At 43.1% G+C, this 18,753-nt stretch overlaps 1 protein-coding gene across 10 annotated transcripts in view; it reads left to right on the forward strand.

Moving 5' to 3' along the window:
- Positions 1 to 2,883, forward strand: part of PAM (peptidylglycine alpha-amidating monooxygenase) — a 161,751-nt gene extending 158,868 nt beyond the window's left edge. For 7 of the 10 annotated variants that reach the window (XM_077347714.1, XM_077347717.1, XM_077347720.1 and 4 more), the window contains 2 exons: positions 1,255 to 1,311; positions 2,053 to 2,883. In XM_077347714.1, the coding sequence (XP_077203829.1) occupies positions 1,255 to 1,311; positions 2,053 to 2,234 (239 nt within the window). In that variant the 3' untranslated portion in view covers positions 2,235 to 2,883. The remainder of the gene's footprint in view (positions 1 to 1,254; positions 1,312 to 2,052) is intronic. The other 3 variants (XM_077347718.1, XM_077347719.1, XM_077347723.1) reach the window with 1 other exon arrangement.
- The last annotated feature ends 15,870 nt before the right edge of the window (positions 2,884 to 18,753 follow it).

Genomic DNA, 18,753 nt, shown 5'->3' on the forward strand with positions numbered 1-18,753 from the left:
GGAAAGCTATGGCAAATCTAGACAGCATCCTAAAAAGCAGAGACATCACCCTGCCAACAAAAGTGCGTTTAGTCAAGGCTATGGTATTCCCAGTTGCAATGTATGGCTGTGAAAGTTGGACCATAAGGAAGGCCGAGCGTCAAAGAATTGAGGCTTTTGAACTCTGGTGCTGGAGAAGACTCTTGCGAGTCCCTTGGACTGCAAGGCGAACAAACCGGTCAGTCCTAGAGGAGATCAACCCTGACTGCTCTTTAGAAGGCCAGATCCTGAAGATGAAACTCAAATACTTTGGCCACCTCATGAGAAGGAAGGACTCCCTGGAGAAGAGCCTAATGCTGGGAGCGATCGAGGGCAAAAGAAGAAGGGGACGACAGAGAATGAGGTGGCTGGATGGAGTTACTGAAGCAGTAGGTGCAAACTTAAAAGGACTCCAGGGAATGGTAGAGGACAGGAAGGCCTGGAGGATCATTGTCCATGGGGTCGCGATGGGTCGGACACGACTTCGCACATAACAACAACAACAACAAAGGGCCCGAATCTCTGACAGCAGCTCATTCCACCAGGCTGGAGCCAGGACCAAAACGGCTCTGGAGCATGACTGCATGACTGCTTGGCAGGAAAAAGAGCTCTTCTGGTGCTGACACCCTGCGCATCTTGAAGCTTTTAGCTATTAAAACTTTTCTATGGCAGGCTTGCTCATGCACCATCCCATGTGTGCTTGCACAGAAGATCCTCAGTGAACAATACTTACAGGTAAGTGCAACCCTGTTCTGCCCCTAAGCAAACTCCCAGGGAAGATAAAAGTTCAAATATTGTTTTTTATGACAAATGTAGTATTTTGAGTCCAGTACTGTATTTGGTAAGGGCCAATATGTGACTTCTGGCTTTACTGAACTAGCCTTTCCAAGGCAAATCACACTGTCAAGTATTGAACAAGTCTACTTGGTTGCAGTAAATGTCCAGTTACTTTGTTAGACTTGAATTAGTAATATTAATCTTAAGTCTCTACTTTTCTTTTTCCAGTTAGCGTTGAACATTTCTAGGGGTACCTAAAACTAGTCACTGTCAGAAAAGAACCATTAACAAATAGGCTGGATTGTTACTTGCCATTTAGAAATGCCACCCACCCTCAATAAATTAACACCATTTCAATTTCTCTTCCATGTGGCCCGATTTGCTCAAGGCCTTATTTATTTTTAGCACATATATAATTCCACTTGAGTTCCTGATTTTAAAATGTATTGATTCTTATAGCTGATGCTGAACATAAACTTGAATCCAGTTCAGGGAGAATCTTGGGCAGGTTTAGAGGTAAGTAAATGGCAAGGCCTGCTATTACATTTCCAGACGTCATTGGTTTGTTTGAATTCAAATAAACGCCAGACCATGTATTGGTTGAAAGTGTTTTCTACATATTATGGCCTATTATGTTGACCTTCCCAGCTCAGGATCTGTGTAGGTGGGCAATTGCACTTTGCTTTGCTTCTCCATTATATTTTAAATGCCTCTCTACGCCTAGTATATTGTGCCTCTCTTCTATTAATGATCGTTCCTGATGAGAAGCCTGTAGCAACAGTGGTGAGTCATCTGTGCTTTATCCACCAAACAAAGCGCATGGCCTTTGAGGGCTGTTGATTTGGTAGACTCAGATAAAGAGGGGAGCAGAGTTTCTAGAGTGAGATAATAATCCAAGAAATTGAGACTCTGAACTCTCTTCCCCAAATCTTAAAAGGAGGGAGACAAACAAAAAAAGAATGACTACAGTTATTTCTCTAAATTCAAAATTATCTATGGGCTGATTTTGAGAGAAAAAAAAGGTTTGAGAAGAAGTAAATAGAAGCTGTTACAGTTTGGAATACAATCCCTATATTATGACAAAATCATGTCTCGTTTTCCATTCTGGAATCATGAAACGTCTAGGCTCCCATATGAGGAGCAGTTGTTAACCGATGGGTATCTGAACAATCACACCAAAATCAAGGTGATTATAACAAACTTGGGATGGTGAACATGTTAATCTTTTCCTAAAAGACTTACCTTTTACATCTACAGGAAAAGGTAGTGGAGGCCTTAACCTTGGAAACTTCTTTGCAAGTCGGGCAGGCTACAGTCGAAAAGGCTTTGACCGACTTAGTACTGAAGGGAGTGACCAAGAAAAAGATGAGGATGATGCTACTGACTCAGAAGAGGAAGAATCTGCTCCTCCACCTCCAGCGATACCTCCATCTTCCTGAAACTGGCCTTCGATTTCTATATTGTATGAATCTATAAAGATTGCCAGACTTAGCACGTTTTAAGATTTTGTGTATTTAATTGTAACCTGTACTAGTCCTTTGTGAGGCTGTACACATTTTTTTCTCCCCCTTTTCTCTCTTGTTTTAGTTTGCTTCAGTTTGGTTTTGGGGTGTGAACATTTCATATCGGTGCCATTGTCTTCTGTGAATCTTTTAATAAAGCAAAGCAATCCTATTTTAATTGCGGTAATAAATTTAAAGTAGCAGTATTTGCTCATTTCATTTGGGGACGTTCTCTATATTTGTAAATAAGTCCCAATCTCTGCTTTAAAAAAAATATTTTTGTTTCCATTTTTTCCTTTTGTGCCTTTTCATTTTCAATGCCCTTAATCTTGCCCCAGAACAGAGAGTATGGTGGGTGCCACAAGAAAACAAAGCCGCCAAGCCTATTTTTTAAACAAACAAAAAAATCACTACCTTCCTCGTGCTTTGAGGGACAGACTTTAAAAGCCCCTATTTAAAACAGTTTTCCCCCCTTCTTCCTGACTTTGTGTTTCTGGGATGTCTTATTTTTAGATGGTTATACTGTTAGAACACTATTTTCAGAAGCTGAATGTAATTTGTGTAATAAAGTGTTCGCAGAGCATTAGCTGCCAGTGTACTTTGGAATTTTTGTATTGGGAAGAGGGGCAAATTTATATGCAACTTTTGTAACAATAGTTCAGGTGACTTAAATGCAGTGCAAAGTCTATTGGTGGAAAGGAAAATAACAAAAGAAAACCAAAGCGCTATTTTGTATGAAAATTGGAAGATGTTTTGTTACATGACATTTGTTTATTTTTTTCCTTTTTCAAAAAGAAAAAACCCTCACAAAACCCCAAAAACTAAATTTGCATTACATGTATAAAATCAGGCATTGGGTTTTTAAAAAAAGAAATCTGGCCTGTATATCCAAACTTAAAGGTATATGCTCAAATAAAGCATTATCGGAGCTAAGAAGAAAACTGTCTCAAATTGCCTGAAGCTAATTTTATGTTTGTACCTTTCCTTCCCCATTCATACAGTAATAGTACTCATTCTCATAATATGAACATACAGTTGGATCCATATAATTTTATATAGTGCTTTAAAGCAGTGGTTCCCAGCCCCCGGTCCGGGGACCGGTACCAATCTGTAGATCAGTCGGTACCAGGACGCGGCTCCTCCTCGTCCTCCTCCCCGGCTGCTGCCTCAGGGCCTGCCCTGCCACTCTGCCACCGGCTCACCTTTGGTGCTCTCCAAAGGCCGCCATGGCTGGGGCTCCCCCTCTGCTTGCAGCACCTCCCAGAGGGCGGCAGGAAGTCAGGGGTGCCAGCAGGAAAGCAAATGGAGCAGGGGCTCAGGCAGTGGTGACATCCTTTGGCAAAAGACTACCCCCCCCTCCGGGCCTCAGTAAAGTTGTCAAGCATTGACCAGTCCCCAGTGATAAAAAGGTTGGGGACCATTGCTTTAGAGCAGGGGTAGTCACAACCTGTGGTCCTCCAGATGTTCATGGACTACAATTCCCATGAGCCCCTGCCAGAAAATGCTGGCAGGTGCTCATGGGAATTGTAGTCCATGTACATCTGGAGGACCACAGGTTGACTACCCCTGCTTTAGAGTGTTCAAAGCACCTTATAAATTTTCAGAGGTCCAGCAGAGTAAGTCAATATACAGTTGGGGCTAAGACTCAGAGTCACCTAGTGATTTCATGACAGATATAATGTTTGTCAAGTCCTACTGAAGATCTACTAGATCTTTTCTCATCTATATACTGATATTGTCAAGTTCATCCAAATACCACTTTTGAATAAAAATATAGATATGTAGCATTACCATCTTCTAAGAATGCCTGGTAATATTCAAACAGCTTCTGTATAGCTTCTACCTTAAATCTTATTGCTTATATACCTCTGTGCATGGTAATTTGCCTTGAGCAATCCACCATGCATTGCCCACAAGCAGCTCAACTCAGAGCTGTCTAGCCTACCAGGTTAACAGTTAACCTGGACCCCAGATTTTAAACTGAATTAGTCTATATGGATTCTGTTGCTCCATTCATACTGAAGTAGAAGGACTTTTTATTTGGTGCTGCCAAATTCCAGGCTTAGATAATGTAAGTTAAAATAAATTGTAATAAATTTTGAAAAGTGTTTATATTTGTATATATTGAACTTATCAGTAAATTAATTTCTAAAGGCATGACAGAAATGTTCTTTATGTAAAGAGTAAAATGAAGGAAGGCCATGGAAAGATCATCAACTGTACCAAATTTTGCATGAATACTGAAATCAGTTAAACCATATTTGTACTGTCCCAGTTACTGAACTGTTATTGGATGGTGCCCATCTTTTGGCACACCCTTAACCCCTACAGCCAGAAGGTTTTCTTTTTTTAAGAGTGGACATCCAGAATGGTTTATAAGGCATCAGTAAAATAACCAACAGTACGGTAGGCACCACACAGAATAGGGAAGGTTGGAATGAAAAACATTGGCAAAAGAAAATAATTAAAGGAATTTTACAGTAAAATGGCTGTTTTGAATATTCCCTAGTCTCCTAATTAGTTGTGGAAATTGGCTTCAAAGGGTGCAAAGTGAGGGGAGGGGTAGCTTGGATTCTCCACCTATGTATACAGGGATTGTTCCCTTAAGAGAACTCTTGAAAAAAAAACCAGGCTAGATTCACCAGAAATGGTTTTTATTTCAAATAGAAACAAAAAGGCAAAACCCACAAACACACTGGAAACAAACAGAAAGCTAGCTAAGAAGAAATCAGAGAGGAGAAAGGGGACAAAGCAATTTTGGGGAAGGCAATATTTACCAATTTTAAAGGTCCACGGAGGCAGCAATGAACCAGCCAGCATTCATGGGAACAAGAAAAGGCTCATGCAAGTGAGGGCATGAGGAGGATCCAAGAACACACACAACCCTATGAAACAGGAATGCCATATTTTCTAGCACAAAATGCTCTGTGGGGCTAGCTGACATACTAGCCCCCAGAACAAGGACTTAATGGATTTTCCAGTGGTGGACCATAATCTAGGAGAATCTTGATGAATATACTTGAAGGGAGCTATAGGCATATGTGTGCTTGGTGGCCCTATGAGTACCAGATGGGAAAAGCTACCAGGTTTGGTGAATAGTGTTGTTGCTTAACTAGGGCAATGGGTAAGGGGAAGTAAGGTTGGGTGTTAAAGAGATTAATCTGTAGGTTCTTGGGAGACCCATTGTCCTCAATTAGGCATCTTGGATTGGGGAGGAGGTTGTTAGTTGGTCAGTGGCTCTTACGCATACTTCTGAACTACATGTTCAGTCTTGTCTCTGGTTAACATCTATTTTAGTGTCATTTTTTTTTGCTGGGCAATGTGTTTGTGATATTTGAGATTATATTACAGAAAAGGAGATTTTGGTTTTCTATCTATAAACTTCCCATCAGTGAGAGGAGGAGTCTGACTGCTAACATGTTCAGTAGCCATTTTCCTGCTACACTTCGAAATACTCTTATCTTGCTTGAAACTGTGGAGTGTCATTGTAACCCAACGCTGACAATAATTCTTTGGACATTCTGTGAAAGGGGAAACAAATGGGTGTCAAGAAATCAAGGATAGATAGAATGTAGTGGAATGCAGTTAGGATATAATTTGATGACAGTGAAGATGAATTGGGAAAGGAATTACCCAGTTCTATCCAGTGAATCTTTGATAAATACATGGTTACAGACTTCCTACCACAAGAAGAAGAAGAAGAAGGAAGAAGAAGAAGAGTTGGTTCTTATATACCGCTTTTCCCTACCCAAAGGAGGCTCAAAGCGGCTTACAGTCGCTTTCCCATTCCTCTCCCCACAACAGACACCCTATGGGGTGGGTGAGGCTGAGAGAGCGCTGATATCACTGCTGAGTCAGAACAGTTTTATCAGTGCCGTGGCGAGCCCAAGGTCACCCAGCTGGTTGTATGGGGGGGAGCACAAAATCGAACCTGGCATGCCAGATTAGAAGTCCGCACTCCTAACCACTACACCAAACAAGCTTCTGATGTCCCATGAGATGCAAACTAAATTTGCTCCTTGACCCCAGCCTAAAACCTGATCATGATGGTTGTCCAGTATGCAACAAGAAGTGCATGAATGATACTGAAGCACCTCTGCTGTTTGGAGAGCAGATGACTCAGTGTGAGGTCTGTACGCATGCATGCCTCAAGTCTAAACACCATGAAGTTACCTGAAGGTGTCCCAATTACATGGAATTACCATCCCTATTAAACAGCTGTCCTTGCCATCAAGTATCATTAGATGGAAATTGGTTCCCTGGGAGGCATCTTGATTAAGTGATGGTTTCCAATTAAGCAGTGTACTGTAGTAGTTAATCAGAATTTATAGATCAATGCAATATATTGGCTATCTTTTCCCCCATTTTCTCAGCTTGATTTATGTGTATCCCTTCAGGCTGCCATATCTAGTTCACTAATCTGATTCTTTCTCTTTCCCAAGATCATGGGTTAGCAAAGATGCTATGTATGCAAAGGCAAGGCAAGAGAGATCTTACAAGTTTCTGTTTTAATACTAAATCTCTGATCTGAAACTAATGCTGTACAAATGTGTGGTGATATTGTTTATCTGATATGAAGGAGTATTGTGACAAATCTTCAGCTATCAGGACTCTGATCTACTCTGGGAGCTCGTTCCACCAGGTGGGAGCCAGGATGGAGAAAGCTCTAGCCCAGATTGAGGTCAAGCAGGCTTCCTTGGGACCAGAGACCACCAGGAGGTTGGAGGTGGTAAAGCTCAAGGCTCTTTGAGGGATGTGGGCAGAAAGGCAATCCCTTAGGTATATTGGGTCCAGCCCACATGTGGCCTTAAAGGTGATAACCAAAACTTTAAACCTGATCCAGAATTTGACTGGAAGCCAGCACAGCTGCTGGAGGATGGGCTGGATGTGGGACCTATGAGTGTTGCTGTGTGGACCCTGGCAGCTGCGTTCTGGACCAGTAGCAGTTTCCAGATCAAGGATAAGGGCAGGCCAGCATAGTTGCATAACTCCAGTCTAGAGGTGAGAGTTCCTTTTTAAGCCTTATGCCCTCTTGCAGCCCATCACCATCTATTTATTAGAAGGGAGAGTTACTGTAAACCATTGATATTATTACCAAGTGCTGGACCTGGTTCAAATTAGTGTTGAACCTGGTTGAAACCCTCCACTTATCATGACTAGTCAGTTTCAGTCCAACTTTCCCATGGTGATTATGAGACTAAAATGGGGAGTGGAAAGTCACATACACTGGTCTGTGCAACTTGGGAAAAGGGTAAGATAAAAACGGAGGGAAAGTGCAAGGTTTTCACACACCATTACTATAGACATGATCATGTCTATATATCCCATTATGGAACAGGGTGCATATAGACATGATCATGTGCCCTTTTACTACCCATCCCTTGAAAGTTTTGGACATTAAAACAAGCCCTTCTTTATTGCATCTGTTGTATGCAGTCTTGAAATCTGATTAAATTTCAAATTTAGACCCATCACAAGTAAAGTGATGTGTTTGAGATGGCCTCACATCTAAGTGGCAGAAATCATTTACAGCAATAGGCGTTACTGTTTTCATTGGAATTGGAAATAAAACTTTCATTTGGGATAGCAAAAGAAATTGCCCTCCCGGCCCCTGCTCTCAACTTACTTATTACCAGATTCAAAAATCCTTTTTTTTTATTTTCTAAGGTCAGTTTGGAAAGATGGTTTTCACCATCTCAGACTAGAACTTTTTAGCATTAGTATTGTCAGCTAGTCTACTAGTAACTAGCGTTACCTTGTGCAACATGGTTGTGCTGTCCTGGGACAATATGGAAGCAACAACTGTCACTGGAAGCAAATTAAAAAATGCAATTACAATATTGCAGCGTTCAGTCTTTATTGACAAAAGCCTTGAAAGATGATAATTCTTTGCATAGTGGTGTGATTGAAGGTTTAGCATAAAGTCATGTTAACAGTTCTTGGAAATCATCCCACTTGCTTCAAATGATCAGAGGGATTGTACCCACTGGAGTCCATGGAGGATAAAAAAATTCTTGCAAATTTTATTTCCATCCGTTGGCTGTTCAGCAAGACCAGTTCCTGATCACTTTTGAAGATTGCCATCTGAGCAGCTAAAGGAACTAATTCAGCAATTTCCACTCACTGATCTGTGGCATTATAAATTCCACCATATGGCAGAAAGGGGAATGAATCTTCATTTCATAGTAAGATAAGTAGGGCTTATATGCACAATTAATTCATCATTACTGCGATAGTACAATTCCAAATAACTTCAGAAAAATTATTTCCAAAGTACACACTTCTCCATAGTCTAGAATGCATATTGCCTTATTTAGCTTTCTATTAGGTACACTTAATCATTTCTCATCTAATTTCCAAGCAAGAGTTTGCTAAGGATTTAATTATTTGTTTACTTACTTTTCTTTCCCAGGGTCCTTTTAAATCATCCACCTGCCCTGCTGAACAGATTTCATTGGAAGGCATCTTCAGTTTTCTCATCTGGCTGGATACTAACCAGTCAGATACAAGCAACATGTCCATAGAAAGGGGCTGTGGATGTGAAGGTGACTCTGGAAGCGTGCTGTTTTTGCACAGGTGCACTGAATTCCCCCTCCTCTATCAGTATGAAGCAGAAATGGCTCAAACCAAACCTTGACATCTGTTTCCATCAGCCTCTAAAGCTTCAAAAAGGTGCTTCAGAACTAGTGTATTATATAGCCCCACACATTTTAAACCAGAAGGATAATTTTCAGGGACAAGAAATTAGGCCTTGTGGCAAATTTGTAGTGGTTGTAAGAGGGAGTCTTGGGGGTCAATGGAAAGCAATGGTTCAGGTCGACCTCAACCTAATGCCTGGCAGAGGAACTCCCTTTTGCAGCCCCTGCGGAACTGTTCAAGTTCTGTCAGGGCCCTGTTCTCCTCTGGGAGCTTGTTCCACCAGGTGGGGGCCAGGATGGAGAAAGCTCTGGCCTTAGTTGAGGTCAAGCAGACTTCCTTGGGGCCAGAGAACATCAGGAGGTTGGTGGTGGTGGAGCGCAAGGCTGTTTGGGGGTTTAGGCATTAAGACGTACCTGAAGGAGTCCCAAAGCGGGTTACAAAAACTTTCCATAGCAGGCAACTTCTGAGGTAGGTGGGGTGTGGGAGCTCTGAGAGAACTGTGACTGGCTCAGGGTCACCCAGCTGGCTTCAAGTTGAGGAGTGGAAATCAAACCCAGCCCTCCAGATTTGAGTCCACCACTCCTAACCACTGCACCATGCTGGGGTGGTGTGTATAGTATGTGGCATGTATATGTGCAAGTCTAAAGCTTATTTTGGGAAACAGATTCCTACCATTACATTTCCTTACTTGGATTTTCCTAATAAAGGCTTCTCAGAGGCAACTCAGTTAGAGCCAGAACCAGTATTTGTACTGGACACCAGTAAGAATTGCCAGGTTTCCCCAGGGCAACAGCAAGATATGGGCAGGTAGCATTGCCAGATTTAGCTAGAGGAAACTCCTGGAGATTTGGAGATGGAGCATGGCGAGCACAGGCACCTCAGTGAGGTACTATGCCATAGTTTCCACTGTGCAAAGCATCCATTTTTTTTCAGGGGGGAAATCTTTGTAGTCTGGAGATTCCAAGGGATCCTCAGATCCCAAATGGAGGTTGGCATCTTTAGCACTAGTGCATGGCCTTCTATGAAGGGTGAGAGTGCATAACTTGGGGCAAACCAGAAGTACAGATTCTGAATATGCCTTTGTCCTGTAGGGGGTATGTGACCCAGTTTAAAGTTAGCTTTTGGAACTACAAACTGCAGGTTCCCTTGAAGTGGGTATTGCATGAGATATGGTGGTGCAAAGCTTTTTAAGTGTCTTTACTTTTTTTAGTTTGTATTCACAAATAAGAACTTGGAATCAGGAACTTCAATCTCATCATTTTCCAGTAAAATCAGAGCCCAGTAGCACCTTTAAGACCAACAAAGATTTATTCAGGGTGTGAGCTTTTGAATGCAAGCACTTCAGACCAACATGGCTACCCATTTGAATCTATCATTTTCCAGTAGCATTGAATGATGGATGAATTCTCATAAAAGGTAATCGATCATAAAATACAGAACTTTATTTTTACCATAACAGTTCTGAACCTTATTTCTTCTAATACGTGTATGCTTCTCAGACTTGGCTGTGTTTGCGTGTATTGGAGAGGGGTTTGTTTAAATCTAAAATAACCACCCATACACTTTGTGACACGAGTGGAAAAATATGACTAAAGGGACCATCATTTGTGAGCAATCTGATCAAAACCCGGACTCTGATCCTTGCCATCGAACTGCATTGATTCATCACAGTTGGCCATCTTCTGCATTATTTTGACATTACTGTCTTGGTTAAAGTTCCACTAAGGGGAGTGAACCTTGCATGGGAAATATGTATGCCTCTTTCTAAAACACGTGGAGACAGAATTTGATATTTCACCACCCTTCTAGTTCTGCTACAGTGGATCTACCAAAAAACAGTTTGCTCTTATCCCTGTTTTGACTTTTGTGCTGCTAGTAAAGGTAAAGGTAAAGGTATCCCCTGTGCAAGCACCGAGTCATGTCTGACCCTTGGGGTGACGCCCTCTAGCGTTTTCATGGCCGACTCAATACGGGGTGGTTTGCCAGTGCCTTCCCCAGTTATTACCGTTTGTGCTGCTAGAGAAGTTAAAAACTAAAAACTGAGTGACATCTAGTGGTAAAAAAGGAGCATTTTCATTTTAAACTGCAGTTCAACCACATACAACTTTGCTGATGACTACCCGAAGTTACTCAAAGTAAATTATAAACACCATATTAAAGAAGCTGCCTCACTGTCACCATGCCCCAGTAATTTCCACTGTATCTTCAGGAGAAGAGATGATGAGCAGGGTGCATGTGCTGCTCTGCATAGCCTTTAATGTGATCTTTCCCTAGCTCTCACTTACTGGGCCTTTTTGGGGACTCTGCTATTAACTATAACATCTATGAACTGTACCTTGTACTGCACGAGAACTTTGGTCCATGTTAGTCTAGTTTTCTTCACTTTGGCCACCAATGGCTCTTGTGCATCAGTTCTCTTTCAGTGGACATGACAGGAACTGAACATTAGATTTGCTTATAAATTTTGCTCTCCTATTTTAGCTGTGATTTCCTGGTCAAAACCCAACACAAGGTGGTCTGTACATTGAACTAGCTGAGCAGCAATGACTAAACACCACAACAGTGCTCTATGAAATGATACAGATGAAATGGAGTGGGTCAGCACACAATCTTGTCTATGACCCATTATGCACGGGGGTTTTAGCGCACATTCGGGGTGGAATGGCGGCGACTAAAATCACTGATAACGCACGGAGCCGGCTGCAACCGGCCGCAGCTTCGGTGCATGCCGCCGAAAAAGCCGCGTCAGTGAAACGCGGAAGAAAGCGCAGCTTCCAGGTGACCGGGGCGCAACCAGAAGCGGCGCCCGGATCGCCGCGTGCATAATCGGTTACTCTGGGTTTTGCCGCCGTTGCGCCCCGCCCCGTACATAACCGGTATGCGTCGCGTCTTCCCCTTCCGCGTTTTCCATGTGACCCGAAATCGCCGTTTCGGCGGCCGTGCATAATGGGCCTATGAGGCACATCTTCTGCACCTCCATCGCCTGTGAGATAAAGGCAGGCAACCTTGGTACAAGTGTCATGCAACAGCATGTCAGAGCCATTTTGTTTGGTTCTTTGCCCAGAGAGCCAGGAGCATGACTGTGATCCAGCTTGTGCCCAATGTACCTCACCTTGTATAACCCATAGCTCTCTCCCCTTCCCCTCTTGTTTACTAGCACAATGCCACAAGTGTGGGTCTTTTGGCATGCTGATCCAAGAATTGCTTACCACTGTGCAAGATACTCCCCTCATTGACCACTTATACTTCTGTTCATTATGCAACACTATTAAATCTGATGCTGTGGTAATGAACATCCAAGCTGAGCATGCCTTGGAAGGACAACTAATCTAAATGAAATGTCATTCAGAACCAAAGCAAGGTGGTCATATCTGGCTGGTTTTCTGGAGGCAATTTCTTAATTGTGACTGCCTTCTGGCTTGGGTTTCCGCTTTTCCAGGATGGCAGAAGACAGACAAGAAGAGAGAATGGCACAGCAGAGATGTAGCTGAGGATGCCTTCTAATCAGAATATTTAGCCCACTTCATATGTCTGCATTGTCCCTGACTCTTCTGTGCAAGATTGTCTCTATCACACTGCTGGCTTACTGAGGTCCCTTTCTCTTCTATCTAATGAGAGATGCTCTTTGTCAGAACCATTTTGAGCATCAACTCCATTTCAGAAGCAGGCAAATGCCTTTTGCTATGCTATACTGGAAAATGGGAACTGAGGCAGAAATTTCCGCAATCATTTCCAAATACTCAAGCCTAGCAAAAAGTTAACATGATTTTAAAAAAATCCATCCCAAACTGGCACACACACAAGCAAGATGAGAAAAACCACAGGTCTCTATATGTAATCACTTTCAATTGTGCATGAAAATTCACATGTAAAGGGGGGACGGGCGGAAGGATGTGCTTAAAAAAAAGAAACCAACCCCCACCCCCAAGGAATAGAGCATACCAGGTGGGGAAGTCAATATGTACCCCCCCAGTGCCTTATTTCACAGTGCTTTATATTTCAAAACATTTTTTCTCCCAACAGGTCTGCTAGTTCTTTGATGGGTATCAAGAGATAAATTGTTAGTCATGGGCATAGTCAAATGAATGTTTCAGCTACAGTAGGTTTCATCTGTATATGCACATTGTAGCCCTCCCTGCCATTTCTGTTTTAAAAGGTCTCCAGTCAAAATGAGCCAAATGTTGACCCCAACAAAATTTCAAACATCCCTGTCAACTCTGAGACTTTCTCCACTCCTGCAAAAGGGAACAATGAGAGGTCAACTGAGGTCTAGTCAGTGGAGCTTACTGCCAGGGAACTGATCTTTGTGTGATACTGAATGGCTCCTAACTCCGTCTTCTTCCCGGAGCCCTTATATTTGGCATATTGTTTGGGGAAAGTCCTCTGACCCTTTTTGGATGCTACACGGGGCTGCTAATGTAACAGAGTACGGTCAGCTTCTGCAAAAAAGATGTGTCAAAGGGGGGGAGGGTGATCAAGTGGTAAAATTTTCCCACACTCACCACCAGATTGGATGGTCATCTGTTCCATAGCTGACAACTCTGAGTATTGCCCTGAGCGGTAAAATGTCAAGGCTAGAATCACAATTGAGAGGAATGTGCCTTACTTGCATTTTCTTCAGTTTTTAGATTACACAATCCCAAATTTTATGGATATTGGAAGGTTTGAATGTAGGCATTGATATGGTATTTTTTGTTTAGATTTTTATTGTATGTTGAGACATTTGGTGGTGTGCATTATATATATTCACTTATTTTTTATTTTAATGTTTATTTCATTTGCATGCCTCCCTTCCTCAAGGACTCCAAGGTGTTGCTGTGAGAAGAGCTGGTTTTTGCACTTTTTTTTACTACCTGAAGGAATCAAAGTGGCTTTGAATTGCCAATCCTACTCACCCTAAAACAGGTACCCTGTAATGTAGCTGAGACTGAGAGAAAGACAACTGTGATCAGCCCGAGGTCACCTGACGATTTCATGGATAGGACTGGGGATTGAATCCATGTCCTCAAATTAGCCACTTTTAACCACTACAAGCTGGCTTTTCAAAGTGAATGTCTTGGGATCTTTTCTCACTTTACAAAAATGAGGCACATGGGCACAATGGAAGTACCATTTAAATAAAATGAAATTCACTTAGGTAAAAAAACACATGTTGAGAATGTGTATAATTTAAATCCTTTTAAATTTAATTAGGGACCAGTTTTAACTGCCTGTCCAACACATCTACTTTTCTAAATCATGAAGAAATGGCCTACATCTGTATACAGTTTGACTTTAGAAATGTCCTTCTTTAACAATTTATTTATATACCATTGCTCTCAATACTGTCTCATGGCAGTTTACAAATAAAACGTGCCAAGAACCTATACATATGCACGCCCAGGGCAATTATTATCAGCATTTTCTACCAGGTGTATACCAGGGTCCAAGATCTGATCTAATGCCTCACAAAGGTGAGTAGATTCTTTGAAATAAATAAACATGGATTCAAATTTAAAGTAAGTGAAGGCTAGTAAGGTTAACTGGGAGAAAGGAAAAGGCAGTATTGGCGAGAAAAGCAGAGTGCAGCCTTCAGAGACATTGACTGGCATGGCTGATGCAGATGCACATACATATTCCCACTCTGTGCTTCTAAATGAGGGGAGGGGGGTTGGAACTGGTTGCTGGAGTCCAATTTAAAAATGGGACCCAATGGCTGGAACAGCAAATAATGGTTGGAGAAGCAAATACTCACAATTCTCCCTCCACATATATGATACAGCTCAGACATATGTTTTGCTAAATAGACCACTTTACATCATATGAATGTATTTCTTCCATAATTTTCTCTTTATTAAGGCACACCACCAGATGGCGTAAGCCACATACTAAAGATACAGTAGTAAAGCCAAGAGAAGAGAAAATAGGCACCCCCTTACCATGCTTGGACCAATACTTCACTGAGAACTATTTATTTAAGCACCCAATACTTTTATCTGCATTTTAACAGCTCTAAGTTGCTTTAAGAAGCAGAATAAAAATATCACAACATATTATTGAAGTTTATAGTAATGCATTAAGCTTTCAAACAAAGTATGGGGATTTTATCAGAAAAAAGGAGCATTATGGTAGTTTTCCTATAGAATATATGATTTTGTATTTATGACAATTTTTTTTGCAAGAAACAATGCCAGCATTTAACATTATACAAACATTTTAGGGATTGGGAGGTTATCTGTTTATGCTACCTGTTTATCCTGAGCATTGTATTACAGAATGCAAAGGGCTTTACTACTAGTCCTTATCCATGGTTCCTCCTCTTTATATTTGTGAAACCAGCCTCAGGGAGGAGCGAGTCCAGCTGTTAGAATAGGGCCAGCAGGGTTGGCCCGGCCCTGCCCTGCCCCTGCGGCTCCTGCCCTCCCTCACTGAGCGTTCACCCCTCACCTCACAGACGCTCCTGGCTGCTGGAGCCACTGCGTCTGCAAGTCTCCACCGCTCCACCTGCGCACTTGTGGGACCCCAGGTAAATGGCCACAGCAGCGGTGGGGGGGAAGATCCCTTCCCTGGGGCCAGGCAAGCCCTTCCGCCGCCTCACAGGGGCAGCAAGAGCGCTTGGTGGGCCCTAAGGATGCAGTCGCGGTGGTGGGGGGGAGGGGGCCCCGTATAGTCTCCTCCCAGGAGGCTGTTTCCCAAATATATAAGGGAGAGAAATAGTGTTAAGGATTGGCTTTCACTGATTAATGTTGCTTTCTTGCTTAATGTTGCTACTTGCTTTCAGAGCAAAATCATTTCAGATGTTTCCCTCACTAGGATTAAGAATACGAGATACAAAAGACACTTCTCAACCCTTTCTCAGATGAACTTTTCAAATATCAAGTTCATGAATGGTGTGAATTACCTGTAAATAGGGGCAGCTCTCAACTCTGAGATAATCAAAGTACTGAAAGACATTTCTTGGTAGGTGTTCTGTGTCTAACAGGAATGCACATATGAGAGATTCCTCTATAAGCAAACACCATATCTTGCCAACAAAGAGCAAGTTACCTCACAGATGGGTGCTACAATAGCACTTGCAGACACAGTATTAAGTTACTTTAAAGCATGATTGACTCCAAGTGAGTATTGTTGGCAGGGCCCCTATGAGCAGTCATGGCACTGAACTGATTAAGTGACAAAAGCTTTATATAGGAACTAGCAAACTGGACAAGAAAGAGATCTAGCTGCTTTTAGAAGCTTTTAGAAAGAAGACACTCTCCCTACAGTCCTGTGTATCTAGAACTTGCTGCCCCCTACAGGGTTTTCTTCTTTTTGTTGGTACTGGAAACATTGCTCTATTCCAACAAGTATACTTACTATTCAGCCTCTAGAAAGTGTGGAAGATTCAGTCAGTTAAATGATTAGCTGCAGTGGTTGGGAAGCAAAAACATTCTTAGGGAGGAAAAGCATCACAGTGGTCCCATTACTGTACTGAGCACAAAATGGAGCTCCCAAAACAGCTTGCACCGCAATCCTACATATGCATACTCAAAAGTAAGCATGTTTGAGATTGGAGCCTTGGAAACGGTTAAACATTTTACCTGTCCCAGGGATAGCCTGGGCTGGTGAATGCAGCAGGTAGAGCCCCACAAATGGTTGGTGCAAGGTCGAGGAGCAGCACAGTGAGTTGTTGGGTCACTGGGGACTGTGTGTGGGGGAGTTTTAGTTGCAGTGGTGGGATGGACTGTGATCTGTGATCCTTGGAATGTGGCCCTGTGGAGTGGTGCCAGGGGCAGAGGGGAGGTTGCATGTAGCAGTGGCAGCACGGGCCCATCTGCATCACTCACTCTGTTGTCTGCTCTCAGCAGCAACCTGGGCTGGATTGCAGGAAGAGCGGTGTCGGCGGTGTGAGCTTGTCGAGCATTCTCAATATCCTCTGGAGTGTGGGTATGCTTTTGTCGTGTTATGGCAATGGTTGTTTCTGTGCATGTACGTGTTATGCAAGGAGAAGTCAATGTGCCATGAAGGCTTGTGAAATGGAGAATGGGTATGAAACGGAGACGTGGACTGATGGCAGGTACGAGAAGATGGATGGATGGCTGGGGGGACTCACCATATAGGGTTGAGCAAGGAGCAGTTGTTGTTGTTCCACAAGGTAGGAGCAGGCCAGAAGACGTGGGCAGCAGAAACAGCAGTAGGTGTGCAGAGCAGTGAAGCATTCAGGCAGACAGGCAGGTAATGGAAGGGTACTATATGGAGAAGGAGTGCGTGAGAGATGTGAGTAGGAGGGGTGGAGTGATGGTAGGTGCAAGTGGATGGATAGATGGGCGGGGGGGACTCACAATACAGGGATGAGCAAGGAGTGGTAGGTGTTGTTGTTCCATACCTGCTGGTTCCCCCCCCCCAGATGTTCTCCCATGACTGAAAAAATTGATTTCCCAAACTTGTTATTTTATTATAAATGTTCCCATAGATTATTAAGACGATTATTTAAAATTACACGATGTATTGAACTGTAATAATGTATTATTGAAAGTTGTACAATGTTACAGACTATATAATGTCTCATGTAAAGTTATACAATGTTCAATGTAAACTGTCCAGAGCTGCAAAGAATGGGTGGCATAAAAATCCATAAATAAATAAACAAACAAACAAACTAATAAATAAATAGGTGCAGGATGCCGGAAGAAGTGGGCAGCGGAGTTAGCAGTAGGTGTGCAGACCAGTGAAGCAGGAAGGCAGGCACGCATGTGATAGAGGGCCTGTGGAGGCAGAAGGGATGGGTGATAAATCTGGTAGATGTGTAGAAGGGAAAGGCACGAGGGAATGGAGGGGAGAAGTAGCAGGTGTAGAAGGGTGGTTAGGGATGGTGGGACTGTGGAGAGGGAAGGGCAGTGGATGTGAGGTAAGAAGATGGGTGTAGTTGAGTCTCCAGGTGGCGCATCGAGCGCTGAAGTAGGCAGGAAGGCGATAGAGGGTGCAGCTGAGTCAGCTGGTGGTGTGCAGACTGGTTAAGTAGGCAGGCAGGCAACAGAGTGACTGTGAAGGCAGAAGTGATGGGTCAGACATATGGCAGGTGGGTAGAAGAGGGAGGCATGAGGAAATGGAGGGCACAAGTGGAGGGTATAGAAGGTAGGGAAACTGCTGCATATACCTTATCATCACAATAACATAACATGGCAACCAATTTCTTCCAGTTCTGTGTTCAACCTCATTTCCCTTCTTGTGTGAATCAGGCCAGACAGTGAAATGTCCCCCTGCGCTAATCTACTTGGGGTAGTCACAGTACACTGGTTGCCGACCTGCTCCTTCTGTTTCCATTTCTTAACAGTTGATAAAATGTCATGTGCCCACATGCTTATTTCACTGTTGCCTCTTAAAAGCAGAAGAGCTGGATTTTTGTACCCTGTAGGTTACTACCCAAAGGAATCTTAAAGTGGTTTAAAACACCTTTTCCCTTCCTGTCACCACAATAGACACCTGGTGAAGGATGTGGAACTGTGAGAGGTCTGATAGAACTGGGAATGGGCCACATTCACCCAGCAGGCCCCAGGTATCCCAAAGCAGTTTCCAATTGCCTTTCCCTCCTCTCCCCATAGTAGACAACCTGCCCATCCTCTCCCTGGGCCCGCAAAGGGAAAGGCCATTGGTAAGGCTGACAGTTGTGACATCCTTGCAGCAGTGGATACAGAGGTACACAGCTCCAGTAGGAACCTGCCATCTAGACCAGTGGTCCCCAACCTTTTTATCACTGGGGACCACTCAATGCCGGGGACCACTCAACGCCTTTTACTGAGGCCTGGTGGGGGGGGGTAGTTTACTCCTCTACTCACAACCACTGCCCTAGTGCTCTCTG

This window comes from Paroedura picta, chromosome 7, assembly GCF_049243985.1.
Source record: "Paroedura picta isolate Pp20150507F chromosome 7, Ppicta_v3.0, whole genome shotgun sequence".
In the NCBI taxonomy this organism is placed as follows: Eukaryota; Metazoa; Chordata; class Lepidosauria; order Squamata; family Gekkonidae; genus Paroedura; species Paroedura picta.